General features: G+C 40.9%; 1 protein-coding gene across 1 annotated transcript; it reads right to left on the reverse strand.

Moving 5' to 3' along the window:
- Nucleotides 1–587: 587 nt before the first annotated feature.
- On the reverse strand, nt 588–18594 carry LOC139470306 (D-3-phosphoglycerate dehydrogenase-like). Its single transcript, XM_071252667.1, has 11 exons — nt 18399–18594; nt 15144–15295; nt 13449–13514; nt 11609–11762; nt 9988–10120; nt 9320–9468; nt 7308–7460; nt 6322–6454; nt 4280–4416; nt 2615–2834; nt 588–1665 (listed from the first exon to the last, which is right to left on the reverse strand). Exons 1-11 carry the CDS (start codon nt 18531–18533, stop codon nt 1508–1510), a joined length of 1590 nt encoding a protein of 529 aa, XP_071108768.1. The 5' UTR covers nt 18534–18594; the 3' UTR covers nt 588–1507.
- Nucleotides 18595–20008: the final 1414 nt, after the last annotated feature.

The raw sequence follows: 20008 nt of genomic DNA on the forward strand, positions 1-20008 counted from the left end.
GAGATAATGACCAGTAACATCAGTGTGTAAAATTTCATTTCTCTAACTTAAATAGTTTTTGAGAAAATGTGTCCCCTTTGAGAACCGGATGGACGGGCGGACGGATAAACTCCTATATCCTACATCTGCCACACCATGTGATTATAAATAGAGCCACGCCATCATATGGTTAAAATTGAGATTTCCGAATAGGGATTGTAAATAAAACAAAACCGAATTGTTTTAGAAAACTGACATTTGATTGGCTCAAATCATCACGCATTCTTCATTTAGAATGGGCGGTTAAATATCACTCTGTCAGTTAATACTGTCGACTGAAGTTTCTAGAACGCCACTTTGAACAATATTTCAATGTCATCAGGAGTCACCCATGTGGGACGAAAGCCCGAAGTGATACAGGTCTTAGACCTTTACGGTGATCAAAGTTTTTGGTTCGCCTAAGGGACGTAACTCTCATGATAACATGCTCATGATAAAGTCAGAATCGTGGAGTCGTACAATTGGCAGCGAATATGGAAAGGGTTTTGTCGCTTGTATTTAACTGCCAAGCGAATTGGGTAGACTGGTCCCCTGTCTCTGTTGTACCAGTGTACGAATTTGGCAGCCATGTTCCTACAGATGTTAGAAAGCAGTCATGCTACTATGCTTGATGTTATGATCTTTGACAAGCAAAAATTCTTACAGTTCACAATTTCCCAAATTACACAGAAAATGACCATTCACAGTCAAGTGGCCTAAAGTGCAAGAAGCATTGTCTCCCTTAACAGATTTGACTTGATGATGTTCTACACCACACTCAGCAATATTCCAGCTATAGGCTAAACTGTAAACCATCAAGTGTGGACCAGGCACACCAGTGATTGATATCATGAGCACCGATCCACAGTGTTGGGATACAATGACATGCAGTCAACAAAGCCAGAGAGCCCAACCCAATCTCATTAAAATCAGATCTTAGTTCTCACTACCGCTTAACAAAGATCTGAGGACATCCCATTACGGGTCATGTCAGACCGACCTTGTGCGAAATTTGACCGACCAATGGAATGACCAATCAGAAGGCAGCTTTCTCGTGCTTTATGGCACTAATTTCAAATTGGCGACTACGCTTCGAAACATTGACAAATTCTCGATTACAAATTTGAAACCTGAACAAAAGAACATTCTGGTATGGCTAATAGATGGTCACTATCGTTCGGAGTTAAAGTTTTTGAGGTTGCATGATTAGAAATCACATTCTGACTGTCACTTTCATAATCTGGTAAGCGATTCTCTGATTGGTCAGATGAAAGGTCGTTCTGACGTGACCCGTAATAAGATTGCCAGAGAGCCTGACGTATGTTACACTGTACAAGCCCTTGTACGACAAGCGGAGGTCTCGAGGAACCACAGATCACACAACCTCAGCACTAGTGAGTTCAGCCAGAAATAAAAAGCAAAACACTGAACACTACAACAGATATTTTGTATTACATAACAAGATTGGAGTCAATGTAACTACCGATTTCTAAAACACAATCTGGTGTGCAGCCAGCAGGGAGTTCTCGACAGTTTGGAAGCTGCTGTTGATTGGCTTGTCCAGGTGGACCACGCCCCACAGGGTAGAATCTACCTCTTGAGATAGAGACAGGCTTGTGAGTCTCGACCCGACCTTCTCCAGTCCATCTGAAAAAACACATGAATAATGAATGTTTGTTTGTTGTTTAATACCACATTCAGCAATATTTTAACTACATTGCAACGGACTGTAAATAATCAAGTCTGGACTAGACAATCCAGTGATTGATATCATGATCAACAATACAAAAAGTTCAGGTACGATTACACACAATCCAAAAAGACACTGATCCTGACCACTCACATAAATATGGTCACCCTTTGTAAACAGAATGGGTTGTTGTGGACCTATTCTAAATCGAAATTCCCATTTGAGGAACATGAATGAGTGTTTATTATTTAACACCACATTCAGCAATATACCCGCTATAGACCCGTGAAGATCCGGGGTAGAATAGGTCTTCAGCAACACATGCTTACCGTAACTAAAAGGTGACTATGCTTATCGGAAGAGGCGACTAACAGGATCAGGTGGTCAGACTCGAGTGGATCGATGCTCATGATATTAATCACTGGATTGTCTGGTCCAGACTCGATTATTTACCAATATTCCAGCTGTATGACAGTGCAGCGCCTGCCTGTCGACCGTGGCAGGTAAACTTGTGGTGGGCCTACAGTTTCAAATTTGTATGGGTTGTTATGGCCTACAGTAAATTACATGTCAATTTATGAAGCTGTAGATTTTTAAAAGAGGACCTCAATATTTACACAGGGTCTTCAGCTTCTGAAGGCTGTGGGTCCTGATGGCAGCCTGGCACTGTGATAGCGGCCTGTAATTAATCTAGTCTGGACCAGACAATCAGTGATCAATATTGTGTGCAATGATCCACACTGTCATGGTTTGGAGACATGTTATCTACCACATCACGGAGTCTGACCATACAATCCATTTGCTCGCCCCTTACAACAGGCGTTGGTTTCTGGGGACAGTATCTAACAAGAACTCTCCATGGGGGCACTAGCATGTGAAGTTTCAGCCACATCTAGTTGCACTTACTTGCTACTGACAGCAGAGATGAGTTGCTTCCCTTGAATACTAAGGCCGGTCCTCTGAGAACGGGGGGGATGGAGAAGGTGGCACCTTGGATCTCCACCAGAGTGGCGCTGGAGCCAGACACGGTTCCTTTAATTGTGATGGGTCCCCCGCTAGTCTGTATCGTCACGGCAACAAGACTGCTGTAGGACCCTGGTACGGCATCTTCATGTTTTACAACAACCTGGAAAGATGGAGGGCAACAGTGGATAAATCATGGAGGGAGTCTCATTAATTTACAGTGAAGTCACGGGGGCTGTGTGTTAATGGTAGAGTTTACCCAGAATCCCCATGGGGGCAGTGTGTTAATGGTAGAGTTAACCATGGGGGCAGTGTGTTAATGGTAGAGTTTACCCAGAATCCCAACAGGGGGCTGTGTGTTAATGGTAGAGTTTACCCAGAATCCCCACAGGGGGCTGTGTGTTAATGGTAGAGTTTACCCAGAATCCCAACAGGGGGCAGTATGTTAATGGTAGAGTTTACCCAGAATCCCCACAGGGGGCTGTGTGTTAATGGTAGAGTTAACCCAGAATCCCCACGGGGGCAGTGTGTTAATGGTAGAGTTAACCCAGAATCCCCATGGGGGCAGTGTGTTAATGGTAGAGTTAACCCAGAATTCCCATGGGGGGCAGTGTGTTAATGGTAGAGTTAACCTGGAATCCCCGAGGGGGCTGTGTGTTAATGGTAGAGTTAACCCAGAATTCCCATGGGGGGCTGTGTGTTAATGAAAGGGTTAACCCGGAATGATAACTCACTTCTAGGACTGTCTCCTTGGCGAGTACAGGTGATTTGATAACTCACCTCTAGACCTGCCTCCTTGGCTAGTACAGGTGATTTGATAACTCACCTCTAGGCCTGCCTCCTTGGCTAGTACAGGTGATTTGATAACTCACCTCTAGGCCTGTCTCCTTGGCGAGTACATGTGATTTGATAACTCACCTCTAGACCTGCCTCCTTGGCTAGTACAGGTGATTTGATAACTCACCTCTAGGCCTGCCTCCTTGGCTAGTACAGGTGATTTGATGACTCACCTCTAGGCCTGCCTCCTTGGCTAGTACAGGTGATTTGATAACTCACCTCTAGGCCTGCCTCCTTGGCTAGTACAGGTGATTTGATAACTCACCTCTAGGCCTGTCTCCTTGGCGAGTACAGGTGATTTGATAACTCACCTCTAGACCTGCCTCCTTGGCTAGTACAGGCGAAATGATAACTCACCTCTAGACCTGCCTCCTTGGCTAGTACAGACGAAATGATAACTCACCTCTAGACCTGCTTCCTTGGCTAGTACAGGCGAAATGATAACTCACCTCTAGACCTGCTTCCTTGGCTAGTACAGGCGAAATGATAACTCACCTCTAGACCTGCCTCCTTGGCTAGTACAGGCGAAATGATAACTCACCTCTAGGCCTGCCTCCTTGGCTAGTACAGGTGAGTTGATAACTCACCTCTAGGCCTGCCTCCTTGGCTAGTACAGGTGAGTTGATAACTCACCTCTAGGCCTGCTTCCTTGGCTAGTACAGGTGATTTGATAACTCACCTCTAGGCCTGCCTCCTTGGCTAGTACAGGTGATTTGATAACTCACCTCTAGGCCTGCCTCCTTGGCTAGTACAGGTGAGTTGATAACTCACCTCTAGGCCTGCCTCCTTGGCGAGTACAGGTGAGTTGACAAGGTTGAGCTGTGCCTTGTCGCCTGATCCCTGGTTGCGAAGGAAGCCGGCCAACAATGCTGCATTCAGATACTTCCCCGCGTTGCTCAACGACGAACCTAGAAATGTTTTTATTGGAGTCTAGTAAGTAGGGTTCAGCCATATTCCATTCCAGCAATATCACACAGTATACACGTGAGTCCTCAAACTTGTAAGTTCAGCTTGACAACACCTAAACCACACAACAATCCCATTGCTAGAATCCAATCTATTTACATCTAAAAGAAAGAAACCAACCTATTAACACTGAAAAAAAACAACCAATCTTTTAACACCTAAAAAAAACCCAATCTATTAACACCTAAAAAACCCAATCTATTTACATCTCGAAAAAAAGTTAGATGCACTTGATACGGAAATATGTATAAAAGGTTAGTCTGTCTTCTATTTTGTTCATTGAATTCATTTTTCAGTAGACAAAGACTACTGTGGCATAACATGAAAGATGTAAATTCACAACAAAAATCAACATATACCACCCAAAATCCGTCAGCAACTGCTTTATTCTTTCATGTCACTATCGTTAGTTGATCAAGCCCTGACAGATAAACCATAGTAATATGCAAACATTGGGTGGTCCTTTACTTCTTTTGATCAGTATACAATAAAGAAATATTCGCCACAATCATCAATACAAATTAAAAGTTTTAGTCCACTAACCTTAAAATGACAACATAGTGAGTAAGTGAGTGAGTGAGTTGGGTTTAACTCCGCTTTTAACAGTGTTCCAGTTATATCGCTGCGTGTCAGCTTAATGTGGGAGGAAAACCTGAAGTGATGCAGGTCTCAGACGTTTACCACTTCGATTAAACCCACGAGCAAGGGTATGGTGCTGACAAACCTAGAAACATAATCGGGGCAAACTGGGATTCAAACCCACAATCATAGGTTTCTGGCGTGCCCAAGGGATGCAACTCTGCACAGCGAATCGTGGCACCTTAGACGACTGGGCCACCCGTGCCCTCACGACAAGATAGAGCAAAACCCTTAAAAAGGGCAAACTTCTACTAGTCCTAATGATACCTTAACTATTGGCAGTTTGGCAAGGACTGCAGGACTAGTGCAAATTTCTAACACTGCCACAATCCTGATAATGTGATAACAGCTGATCTCAATTCATCTAATTACACTTGATTCAATCTACATCAAAGACATTATGAAGGCAGATTTGGGCCATTCGTTTTAACTCACTGTGCTGAACTGCATCTCTTAGGTGTGCCAAAATGTTATGATGATGGGGTCGAGTGAGTGATTGAGTTGCTTTAACCCCCCCTTTGAACAGTAGTCCATTATACCACAGAGTGTCAGCTTGATGTAGGAGGTCTTAGACATGTACCACTTGGGTGAAACCCACGAGCACAAATATGGTGCTGACAAACCTAGGAACAATCAGGGCAAATCTGGATTCAAACCCACAATCATAGGTTTCTGGCATGCCCAAGGGACGCAACTCTGCACAGCGGATTTCAGTGCCTTTGACAACTGGGCTACCATTGCCATCAATCATGGGTTTGAATCCCGCGTTTGTCCTGATTATGATCCTCAGTTTGTGAGCAATATATCTGTGCCCATGGTGAACTTTAAAGACCATATTGTTTGTTTGTTTGTTTGTTTGTTTGTTTGTTTGTTGTTTAACGCCGCACTCAGCAATATTCCTGCTCTATGGCGCCGGTCTGGAAATGATCGGGTCTGGACCAGGCAATCCAGTGATTAATATCATGATCATCATATCGACCCACGATATGATGACATGCATCAACCAAGTCAGCGAGCCTGACCACCCGATCCCGTTAGTCGCCTCTTATGACAAGCACAGTCACCTTTTACAGCAAGCATGGGTTGCTGAAGAGCTATTCTACCCCGGATCTTCGCGGGTCTTCTCCTATATTAAGCTAACATGAGATAGAACTGAAGCTGTTCTAAGCGGCTAAAACCAACCTCACTCACTCAATCTAAGGCATTACCGTAAGTCGTGAGCTGGACACTCTTAGCGCTGCCGCCTCCGATAGCCGAAGCCAGACTGCCCAGGCCCTCTCCTAAACTGACCACGGGTTTCGTCTCGGGACTCAGGGCATTAGCCAGGGCAGGGGCATTTATCTGCAATAGAAGGTGATATCTTCATCCCCATGAACACCACCGTCAGCAGTAATACCACAAACAAATACGAAATACGAAATTTAGTTGAGGGGGGTCGAAATGGGTTTGTGTACAAGATTTTTGTAGATATATAACAACATGTGTGGGGATGCTAATAGTGGTTTTATTGAACTAGCCCTCTGAGATACAATGCCACAGTTAAATAAAAAAATTAAAATGTGGTTTGATGTCGCATTAGGGATAAAGGCTGCCACAGAGGCGTGGTTAGAGGGCCAATCTGCGGATTACTATAAAAGTGGTATTGAAAGCTTGAAGGACAAATGGAATAAGTGTTTTGAGGTGAATGGAGATTATATTGAAAAATCAAAGTGCAATAGGTTGGTTTTGGTTGGTTTGTGGTTTAACGCCGCACTCAGCAATATTCCAGCTATATGATGGCGGTCTGTAAAATAATCGAGTCTGGACCAGACAATCCAGTGATTGACATCATGACCATCGATCCATGCAATTGGGATCGATGAATTGTATCAACCAAGTCAGCGAGCCTGACCACCCGATCCCGTTAGTCGCCTTTTACAACAAGCATAGTTTCCTTTTACTGCAAGTATGGGTTGCTGAAGACCTATTCTACCCCAGAAATTAGGGATAGGAAGAAGTAATTGTCATTATAAAGCAATGTGTATGCACATGAGTGTGGCTGCACTAACTAGCCTGGACAAGCCATTTCTATAGTGCAAGCACACTGAGATACCGTGTCACAGTTCACACAAGAATATGTTGTATTTAATCTGGATTTTAATCATATGAGAACCCATTAAGGCAAGTTATTAAGAGACACTCAACATGAACTCACCGCTCCAAACAGACTGGTTCCCTTGGTGAGATCCACAAACTGCTGGGCGATCTCCTCGGCAACCCGGGTCTGTGCCTCCGTCGTGCTGGCCCCAAGGTGAGGCGTGGCGATTACCTTCGGGTGCTTCACTATGGGAGAGTCCTTTGGGGGCTCCTGCCACATACATGAGTGAGTGAGTGAGTGAGTGGGTGGGTGGGTGGGTGAGTGAGTGAGTGAGTGAGTGAGTGAGTGAGTGAGTGAGTGAGTGAATGGGTGGGTGAGTGAGTGAGTGAGTGAGTGAGTAGGTACTGAGTGAGTGAGTGAGTGAGTGAGTGAGTGAGTGAGTGAGTGGGTGGGTGGGTGAGTGAGTGTGTAGGTATTGAGTGAGTGAGTGAATGAGTGAGTGTTTATCTGAGTGAACATGTGAGTGAGTGTATTTGGTGAATGAGCAAGTTATTTATGGGTGAGTGGGTAATCGGTAAAATTGTTTTCACAAATTTACTAAAAAATTTGAAAAATACAGAAAATCAAATATAATTATAATTTATTTTGTGTGTCAAACAGAGTAGACTGCAAGACATCAGGTTTAAACAAATACCACTGAACACACTGTACCATAATCAGATGGCTATCAAGGAACAATACTACAATCATAAATTATTAAAATTTATATAATTTTTCCCACTCACCAAGTTTATATTTGTATATAACTAACAGCTAATCATGTACTTGTGACTTACACATTTCTTACTCATCTATTGATTATTTGCTCATCATTGTCAAACAAAAAGCAAGAGAATGTTTATGAATGAATTCCAAACCCTCAATTCAAGACAGCATAATTTTGATCTGACTATAAAGGTCCAGTTTCCACCCTTGCCAAACTAGGATGGAACTCCGGAGTTACATTTTGGCTGGACTAACGAGTCTATGCAGAGTCCAATCAAAATCGTGCAACCAACTACACAACATGGCTCCTAAACAACATGGATTTAAACATGCAGGTTTCGGTCGACTGCAGGATTTGCAAACCATGTGTACTGTCAACTAGGTGTTGACAGATATTTTGCAAATCTTTTCAGGTTTTTAATCAAGGTGCGCAAGTGATTTGGTGCACTTCGCATGGTAACACCCGTTTTATTACAACAGAGATTTTGATTATCAATCAGATCGTCTTGACTGTTCTCCGCCATTTTGTTTGAAACAAATGCAAGTGATATGAGAGATTGAACCTGAGTGTGAGTGAGTGAGTGAGTATGGCTTTACACTGCTTGTAGCAAAATTCCAGCAATATCACAGCTTCACACATTGTAGCCATGTCGTGAATTGAACCCGGGTGTTCGGTGTGACGAGCGAACGCTTTAACCACTAGGCTACCCGACCATCCCGACTGGTCAATAGGAGGGACATAGACAGATAACTCATAATAGCCACTGGTGGCGCTACGATCGAACCTCAAAATTCCAGCTTAGTTCGGCAAGGGTGGAAACTAGACTTTTACAGTCAGTTAACGCCTTTGCCTTGGGAAGATGAATTTTTATACTAAACATGTTTCACTTGATGTCCTGGTTTGAACGACATCTTGAAGCACCCATAATATGAGGTGAGGTGAAATGGGGTTTAATGTCATGTCCAAGATTATTGCACTTATATAGCGACGTGCATGTACTTGTGTGTGTGGCTGCTTGTACTAGTCTGGACTGATGCCGATTTATAGTCCCAGCTCACTGAGATACCATGCCGCAGTTAAACATGAATACCCCACTCAGACACAGTATACTGACTCCGAGCCGACCAGTCCTTGTTTTAGCCCCTTAATGCCGAGCGCCAGACAGGGTAACAACAAGTACCATCTTTTAACGTCTTTTGGTATGACGCGGTCGGGGATAGAACCCCGGACCTTCCGCTCTCCGGGCGGACGCTCTACCACTAGACCACAGAGGCTGTCCCCCATAATATGACCAAACTAAAGTGATACAACACAGAAAAATCTTGTTGTGTCAAATACAAAAATAATGAAATTTCATTGTTACCTCCACAAATACATCCAGACCAGCACCAGCACACTGTCCTGATTCCAGTGCCCGCAGCAACGCCTCCTCATCAATGATGCCGCCGCGGGCACAGTTGACCACTCGAACGCCCTTCTTACACGCACTGAACACTGTGTCATTGATCAAGTCTGAAACAGCAACAGGGCAACTCATAAGACACCACCTATCACTGTCGAGATGTGGATCCAAAGTTAGGGAGAGGGTTTGGGCACAGGATGAGCGCACCCAGTGTTAGAAACTAACTGTTTTAGTCCACTTGTCCTTATAATGATAACATATAGCAAAACCTTTAAAAATAGCAAATTTTGACCAGTCCTTAAGATACCTTAACTATTGGGCAGTCTGGCAAGGACTACAGGACTAGTGCCAATTTCTAAAGCTGCACACTCTTTTTTTAAAGCACACTTATCACGGTGAGGTATGAAAACTACATACCGGTAACTAAATCATTTGGCACCAGGTTTACAAAACAAATTTCAGCTAAGTGGGTCCCCAGGTTTTTTTATCTGCACTTTCTGTCAGGATCCCGCTGTATGTCTGACATCATTGTATATGGTTAAAATAAACAGTCCCCTTTTTTCAAATCTTTAAGTGCTGGGTGGTTATTTTGGCACATACGGTAATTCAAATATGTATGTTTGACCTACTTTTTGTCTGTGGGATGAGTGGGGTATGAACAGTGATGTAGTCGACTTGAGGCCAGATTTGTTCCATGGGCAGCCATTCAACGTTCCACTCGGAACTGACATCACCTCCGATAATGGGGTCGTATCCTATTGTCTGTGCAGAAAAAATGTCATTGTAGCATCTACAAACACAGAAATACAGCTATCCTAATGAGTGAGTGGGCCTAATGTCACTTCCACCAATATTCCAGCAATATCACAGCAATATTCCAGCCATATCACACCAATATTCCACCAATATTCCAGCCATATCACAGCAATATTCCACCAATATTCCAGCCATATCACACCAATATTCCACCAATATTCCAGCCATATCACACCAATATTCCAGCCATATCACACCAATATTCCACCAATATTCCAGCCATATCACACCAATATTCCAGCCATATCACACCAATATTCCAGCCATATCACACCAATATTCCACCAATATTCCAGCCATATCACACCAATATTCAAGCCATATCACACCAATATTCAAGCCATATCACAGCATGGGAATACCTCAAATGATCGTCACATATTTCACCTATCAAACCCAAGTCTTCAGCGCAAGAAGCGAACACCTGTTAGCATCATCAATGTCTGTTTTAAGTCAGCCAATGAAATAAGGCCATGTACAATTCACACAAGGCATATGAGCCCTACGCCGCCATGCAAACACTATCACTGCCGGACACTGAACCAGTGTGTAAACAGATGACAGGCTGAGGCACTTTTTCCAAGAAATATCGCTGGTTGTGCGATGTAATCTGAGCACTCATTGGTCAGGGAGCTCATAATACTCTCTTTCTAGAGCCAGGCTGTGGTTAAAAATAGCAACTAGGTACCCACAAGGCGGCCATATGTATTAATACGTAGCACATACATCGAATTGAGTGAGTGAGTGTGGTTTTACGCCGCTTTTAGCAATATTCCAGCAATATCTCGTCAGGGGACACCACAAGTGGGCTTCACACATTGTACCCATGTCGGGAAGCAAACCTCGGTGTTCGGCTTGAAAAGCGAACGCTTTAACCACTAGACAGCTGTATATCTATCTTGGTGTCAAGTCTCACATCATCAAAGAGAAACTGTGATAGTTTACTCCCACTACACCAAATATTTAAAGCGCACTTGAATTTCAGCAAACTACAATCTCGCTGATTAAAAAGTTCACCAGGTGCGACATTCTGTGGAAGTGTATTCAAATCGTCAGCCACAGAGAGATCATATTGAAGCAAAAGTTCTGAATTAAATGAGATTATCTACATGACAATGTGATGTTGACGAGGCCAAGTCTCTTTTTAAAAACTGTGAGTGAGTGGGTTAAACAGTGCTTTAAACAGTATTCCAGTTATATCACAGTGTGTCAGATTAATGTGGGAGGAAAGCCCGAAGTGATGCAGATCTTAGACATTTAACATTTTGGTCAATCCCGAGCACGGGTATGGTGCTGACAAATCGAGAAACATAATCGGGGTGAACCTGGATTCAAACCACAATCATAGGTTCCTGGCGTGCCCAAGGGACGCAACTCTGCACTTAGACGACTGGGCCACCCGAGCCCCTACAACTGTATGAGTCAGGGCGTTACCCTCATTCCAAAGGACTGCATTCTTTGAGCCACTTCTTTCCCTATTCTTCCCAGACCAATAATTCCCAGTGTTTTGCCGTTGAGTTCGGATCCCATGAACTTCTTCCGGTCCCACTTTCCTTCTTTCATGGACTGAGCGGCTAAAGACAGCTCCCTGAAACATTAACATCATACTACTTTTTCAAAAACGGACCAGTTTTCTTAATTACCGTATTCAACGCAATAAGCGCCCAGGGCGCTCTCAAAATTAGAAATAGTGGGCTCTTATTAGAATATTATTTTGGTGAAAAAAACAGAGTTGAAAGATAAGTTTCGGGTTTATGCTGACAGCCTGAAATGTTTATATACGAGAGATATTTTTTCCAGAATTTAATTGCCTATAACTGAGGATGCATATAACACACGAGTGCGTATTATACGCGAATAAATAAGTCTTGTGTTCATTGATCAATCGGAAGGGGTGCTAATTGGGATTGTTCACTAGCCAATATATTAGTAAATATCGCCATGGGCGCTTATTAGAGCGGGGCGCTTATTACGTCGAATACGGTATTGGTTTATGGATCTGCCAACCCCAAATGTCTGAAATGTGGAATGATATTAAATTTCATCTAAATCAGCCTTTTCCTGTTCCCCAAATGGTTGCTAGGTTACTGATGAAGGAAATCTTACAAGTGGCACAGTATAGGAGCTATAACCACTTGACTTTTAATAAAAGAATTAACACTTATAGAAATGATTTTTAAATTATTTTGGCAAATGTGAAAAAAGTTGTTCTGAAACAAATTGAGTGTCTCCATGTGAAATTTAGGAAACAAGCATTCTGTTCACCACTTGAGTTAGCTCCAAGTGTTCAATCATCTCTCAGGGCAAGGGAGTTAATTAACAGTAAAAGTCCAGCTTCCACCCTTCCCTAACTAGGCGTCAATTATGGAGTTATGTTTTGGCTGGACTAACGAGTCTATGCATAGTCCAATCAAAATCACATGATTAAACAACATGGCAACTGCCATGCAGATTTGGGTCGATTGCAGGATTTGCAGAGCATGTGTGCCGTCAACTGGGCGTCGACAGATATTTTCCAAATCTTTTCATGTTTTTAACAAAGGTGCTCAAGTGATTTGATGCACTTCGTGAGATAAGACAGATTTTTTTCCAATAAAGGTCTTGATTATCGATCAGATCGTCTTGACAAATGTATGTGATATGAGAGATGGAATCTTATTGGTCAATAGGAGGGACAAAGAAGGGTCATAACTCGTAATCGCCACTGGTGGCGATACGATCAAGCCCAGTAAATTCCAGCCTCGTTCTGCAAAGGAGGAAACTGGAAAGTGTAAGTTAACTCCCTTGCCCGGGGAAGATGGTGTTAGACTAACCACATCAAAGTCAATGGAATAACCAATCCGAGAGGCATGGCTAACAGAGTCATAAAGTACACAAAAACACACAGTAGGCAACACAAGGCACACATCCAAGAATCTTCATAATAGAGGACGCCTCCGTAGCCAAGTGGATAGAGCGCCTGTCCAGAGAGTGTAAGTTGGTGGTTCAATCCCTGGAGCGTCATATCAAAGAAAAGATGGTACTTGTTACTCAGCATCGCGCTCAGTATTAAGGGAATGAAACATAGACTGGTCGACTTGGAGTCCGTATAATTTGTCTGAGAGGGGTATTCGTGTAAAACCATGGCATGGTATCTCAGTAGGCTGGCACTGTAATCCAGACTAGGACAAGAAGACACACAGACACTCTCACACACAAGCATGCACATCACTATATAAGTGCGATAGTCTTGAGACCAATTTTCACCACCATCACTCCTAATTCAGAAGCTCACCTTGTCATAGCTATAATCAAGGCACAGGTGTGTTCAGCAGCGCTCAGTGTGTTCCCGCCAGGTGTGCTAAAACAGAGAAACTATTGTCAGAAAACAGCCAGCCACTTGGAACAGTATGTCAGTCCTATCATGTGTCCCCTTAATGTGGATGGAAAGCCTGATGTTATTACATAGTATCAAAATGTCCACAAATCATGTGCTTACATATTATGAACATGATCGTGCTTAAATATCCTCATGAACATGATCGTGCTTACATATCTTCATGAACATGATCATGCTTAGATTTCCTCTTGAACATGATCGTGCTTAAATATCCTCATGAACACGATTGTGCTTAAATATCCTCTTGAACATGACCATGCTTAAATATCCTCATGAACATGATCGTGCTTACATATCTTCATGAACATGATCATGCTTAGATTTCCTCTTGAACATGATTGTGCTTAAATATCCTCATGAACACGATTGTGCTTAAATATCCTCTTGAACATGACCATGCTTAAATATCCTCATGAACATGATTGTGCTTACATATTCTCATGAACATGATTGTGCTTAAATATCTTCATGAACAAAGCAGTGCTTAGATTTCCTCTTGAACATGATTGTGCTTAAATATCCTCATGAACACGATTGTGCTTACATATCCTCATGAACATGATCATGCTTACATATTTTCATGAACATGATTGTGCTTACATATCTTCATGAACATGATTGTGCTTACATATTTTCATGAACATGATTGTGCTTACATATCCTCATGAACATGATTGTGCTTACATATTTTCATGAACATGATTGTGCTTACATATCCTCATGAACATGAACGTGCTTACATATTTTCATGAACATGATTGTGCTTACATATCCTCATGAACATGATTGTGCTTACATATTTTCATGAACATGATTGTGCTTACATATCCTCATGAACATGAACGTGCTTACATATTCTCATGAACATGATTGTGCTTACATATTTTCATGAACATGATTGTGCTTACATATCCTCATGAACATGATCGTGCTTATATATCCTCATGAACATGGTTGTGCTTACATATCCTCATGAACATGATTGTGCTTACATATCTCCATGAACATGATTGTGCTTAGACTTCCTCATGAACATGAATGTGCTTAATTATCTTCATGAACATGATCATGCTTAGATTTCCTCATGAACATGATTGTGCTTACATATCCTCATGAACATGATCGTGCTTACATATTCTCATGAACATGATTGTGCTTAAATATCCTCATGAACATGATCGTTCTTAAATATCTTCATGAACATGACCGTGCTTAAATATCCTCATGAACATGATCGTGCTTACATATTCTCATGAACATGATTGTGCTTACATATTCTCATGAACATGATTGTGCTTAAATATCCTCATGAACATGATTGTGCTTACATATCCTCATGAACATGACCGTGCTTAAATATCCTCATGAACATGATTGTGCTTACATATTCTCATGAACATGACCGTGCTTAAATATCCTCATGAACATGATTGTGCTTACATATTCTCATGAACACGATTGTGCTTAAATATCCTCATGAACATGATCGTGCTTAGATTTCCTCATGAACATGATCATGCTTAGATTTCCTCATGAACATGATTGTGCTTAGATATCATGATTGTGGTCACAAATTGTGACCACACTTACTTCATGACAATGACCCCTCTCCGGGTTGCAGCTTGACAGTCGATGTTGTCTACGCCAGTCCCTGCTCGACCAATGATCTTCAAATTTGTCGCAGCATTAATCACATCGGCCGTGACCTTGGTCGCTGACCTTACTATCAAGCCATCGTATTTCTGAAACAAATCGATGAGTTAATTTAGTTGTGACATTTACCATGCCAATTGTACTCAATAAAACAATGCAAAGAAAATCCTAGTCATGTGACCATGGTGACCTTGACTCTGGGGACAAACACAAATGGAAGATGTCCATGTTCACCCATAGCTTGGTTCGGGCTGGGTGCCTAGGGGCATCATCAACACTACCATAATGTTTTTTAGCCTAATAAACATGATAAAAAAATAAGACGTTCAATTTCAAACTAAGCACATTTAAAATTGCACACAGTAGTTCAGTTTTTTATTTCTTTTATGATGGAATACTTCAGGGTGGGCTTGTCAGCAATATTGGTCACACCTCACCAACTTCTTATTTTTTTTGTCCAAAACAGTTTACAGGGGTGAGGTGGAACTGGAGGGGGTTTTAGGGGGTTCACCGCATTTTTAAAATAAAGTGTCGATTGTAGAATCTATTTGCCACCCAATAGTATCATGAAAACTAGAAAAAATATCAAGAAAATGATTTAGTATTGGAAAATACATATTTCTGAATGCCTCTTGGATCCTCACAGCTAGTTGTGCTAGGGTCAGGATAAGTTACCCCCAACTCTACCCCTACCTCTAGGGTACTTAAATAAACATAATGGCAAACATATGCTATTGTGACTTCTTAATAATATTTGAATACCAATGACATAACGAAAAAAATCAACCTGTATATTGTTGAAATACAATGAAAATTTAAGTAAACAGCATGGAGACAAAGTAATCAATATTGTCACAAATATTTTAATCAGCTGTATTTTTTAAAACAAATACTGTTGAAGTTAATTTTAAATGCATCAAATATTCTTTTATATTGTATTCTATTTCACATGGAATAATTAAGTTTGAAAAGGTGTCCACAGCTGTTGGTTGCATCATGTCCATGAAAAAGCGTTTCCAATTATACTGAGCAATCTACAGCTGTACAGCTGTACAGCTTGTAATAACTCTCCAAACACCAGGTCACGAGTGCTGTTAGTTTAGCTTATTTCAGACACAGCTGGTTGTCGCTTTAATGAATAAACATCACATGACTGTTTCATGTTTATATTACAGAAAAAGTCAAAAGATGCGCCCTGTAAATGTGTGCAGAGCAGCTGTGGATTTGATGTAGCAATAACAGGAGAATTTCAGTGTATGCATGGCCACATCGTTTTATACGTGTATCCAAATACATTCTGCCAGGGCTACTGTCAAACTATTCCCAATCGGACATTTTGACACCAACAGCGGGTACCCGGGTAGGGTCAGGTAATAGGGGTGTGGGTACCCGGGTAGTAAATCCGGACTCGTCCCAGCCATGGTATATAAGTTAAGTAATTTTTATTCAACATATTCATGTTCCTTTAAATAAAATAGCAAATAGTTTGTGAAAACGCTGCCCCAAATTCCATTGGGCCCTCTGGATATACTGGGACATACACAATGGTCCCAAATACACTCACTCATCAACTTGGAACTAAGGAAATCAGGAATGTTTGGATCTTATAACTAAACCAACTTGTATGTGTAATGAAGATCTATTATGCATAATCATACAACATTTTGTTTTTCAGAACATGACCCAATATTATTTGCATACTCCTTAGGGAGCTGAGAATGAAAATCGAGTGCACTCTGATCCAGTGACCGGGGTAAATATTGTAGTGCTTTGAGTATGCTTTAGGTTGTGGATTTGGCACATTATAAATATGCACATTATTATTATTATTATTATTCCACTATGATTAATGGCATAAATTATACACTTGAAATTAACAATGAAAGATGAAAAATGTGGACATGTAGGCCTATTTATTTACGATTATTATTACACTCTAGTTGTAATAATATTTAATATTCTGTTATGATCAATGGCATAAAACATTCACTTGAAATAAATATTCACAGATAAAAAAAATGAAGAAGTAGAAATTCATTTAATTACGAGGCATTTTTCAATGTTTTGCATACTTTAATTTCATTTCCACCAAAGCCTCGGCCGGTTGCGTCAGCCCAAAGCTGTTGTGTCAGCAGTTTCTGTTGTATTTAGACTGAGAAGGTCATCTGGCAAAAACAGACATTATGTCTCACAAAAAAACAACATAAAGATGATGAAATCTTCGCCGTGAACATGGTCGATAGAACAGCGCGGGGCGGGCTGACATTATTTTCGGTAGACACGTCGTGGACAAATTCCATACAGGACAATAACCCCACGGCTGTGCCTGAACTAATGTTATCTCAAACAATGCGGGAATATCTTGCGCATCTCTAATCTCTAGTGTAGACCGGTGCCCAGTTAACCGCGGTTTTGCCTTCGCCGAGACTTGACCTAAAAATCAGCTGATTGGTGATGAAATCTTTCCAGGCTGTTTTCTGTGTACTATTATCCAGATAACTATTCTCATCGAACTCAAAGCATCTATCGGTAGACTTGTAAAGTGCATCTATGCGTTTCTTGGCATCAAAATTAAACAATATTTCTCTCTAAAAATGAAGTTATACATATTGTGATAAGTAGTGTGAAACTAATTTGGTGAACCCATTTTCTCAAACGCGTACGTTTGAACATAAATATACTTACTAACAATGACAAAATTAAATAAAGTTTATTTACACTTCAACAAGTTTGCAAAACAATAACAATATTTAATATGCTCCACATACTCTGACCCCATCAAAGAACATTTACATAAGAATAATAGCAATTATACAATCCTAACTACTAAACCAGAAAAGAAAAGTTAAAAGAAAACAAATGTAAACAGTGTTGGATACTAATTAAACACATTGTGCTTGTATATTATCACGCACACGTTCATAATAATTAGCAGGCTTAATTTCAGTGATAAATATATTAACCTTTGACCATGACTGTTTTACATGTATTATATACAGCATATAGTCTCTGTATACGTTCATAGGTACGAAGAGAAAATAACGTATTCATAATAAATCAAGCAAATCTATCATCCAAAATTCAACAAACGTGGTAGGAATAAGCAAATATAAATAGTTGTCCGTCTAACACTATAAAATTATATTTAGGTCATTGTCAGTGTAAACTTCCACTGTAATCGTGTCCACTCACCGGTATTTCTGCGAGTAATTCCTCTTTTGACAACTTGGTATTTTTAAGCACTTCAATTCCATTATTTTGCAAGATCTGCACACATTTTGGGTCAACTTCATCGCTTATGAGAACTTTGCGTAGTGCAATAACCATTTTGCTTGTGTCGGTGCTCTGTCAACGTAACAGGTGCGCGTGGTTGACAGCGTGGAGACAAGTTTTCCAACAGACGTCGAAATAAGGGTTCGGCGGTTTATATAGTCGGCGCGGAGCGATATTTAATTAAGGGGTTGGGATAAAACAATTTATTAACGAAAATGCTTCATTGAAAAATGTTTAATATGTATGCAACTCTCACTTGAGACATGAAAAGCATTTAAAGTTGAATGAAAGACACATCATTTTCACATTGTTTATGCATGGACTATATTCATGGCGTATTTATTGACAGTGTCACGTGACCCTACACAAACGTACCACAGAAGATGGTGGCAATTCCATGTAAAATCATCTTGAGGTTTTCAACATACCTACCCATCATCTTAAAAAATGTGTATGGAACCCCGTATGGACCATGTATAGATACGAAGAGAACACAGAATACTAATACATACACTACTTACAAAGAATTGCAGAGATCGTACAAATATATTTATTGGTCTCTGATATTTATTACTTATATAATGCTTGAATGAATGTAAGCTTCGAGCACTTAATTAGCAGGTCTCTCATTCATTCACAGATAAAAATTCATACAGATGTAATAATTATGATGCGTAATTCTGAGTTTCGAGTACAAAATTGCTGCGTTAACCGCTTAAAGGGGCACTGATCTAACGCAATTCCCCGGACTGGTTGTTGCCTTTGTTATTGTTTTTTCCCCCGTGAGTACCCGGATGATACGCAACGCAACTGAGCGTGACCAGAGACTGGGCTACCGTCCGCAAGGACAGTTAAAAAAACTTGGAGGCTGGAGGCAATATTTGTTTTACGCAATTTTGCATAAACACTGATTGGTTAACTGTGATCTATAAAGATTTCGACAAAGGGCGCATGTTAATTAATTTCTTCAGCCTAAACAAACAGACAAAAAGAACGGCGGAGCTCATCGGATGTCGTCATTTGGAAATACCCCAGATGGTTATAGTTTAATACTAAAAAAAGTATCCATGCAGTGAAAGCATTTTCGGATTGCGTCGATAATACGATTACTACTCCCTTGTCATCCACGTTTTTTCTCGTATAACCCTACACTTGTGTATTTGTCGTCATTCACTTGATGCTCAGTTAATGAATTTATTACAGGTACAATTAGTGGTAGCACCACTTAGATTACCTGACAAAGGTTCCCATTTGGCATTAATTGTGTCTGGGGTAATTATTCAATCTAAATCCAGGTTTGAAGTGAGGTGAAATGTGTGTTATGTAATATGCACGTGGCAGCCCAGCAAGAGATGAATGATCAGTTGATTTACTTTTTTTTGTAAATCAACGGATCGTTCCTAGTCATCAAAGGATTAACAGAAAATACGTTGATTGATTAATTACTGTTAACTAGCACAGTGGATATTTCAAACGTAAGAGTTTACACGTGAAGGTAGATTTACTTAACCTAGGGAATACACTCATAT

The sequence above is a fragment of the Haliotis cracherodii genome, unplaced genomic scaffold, assembly GCF_022045235.1.
Source record: "Haliotis cracherodii isolate W230 unplaced genomic scaffold, xgHalCrac1.p SCAF_20, whole genome shotgun sequence".
In the NCBI taxonomy this organism is placed as follows: domain Eukaryota; kingdom Metazoa; phylum Mollusca; class Gastropoda; order Lepetellida; family Haliotidae; genus Haliotis; species Haliotis cracherodii.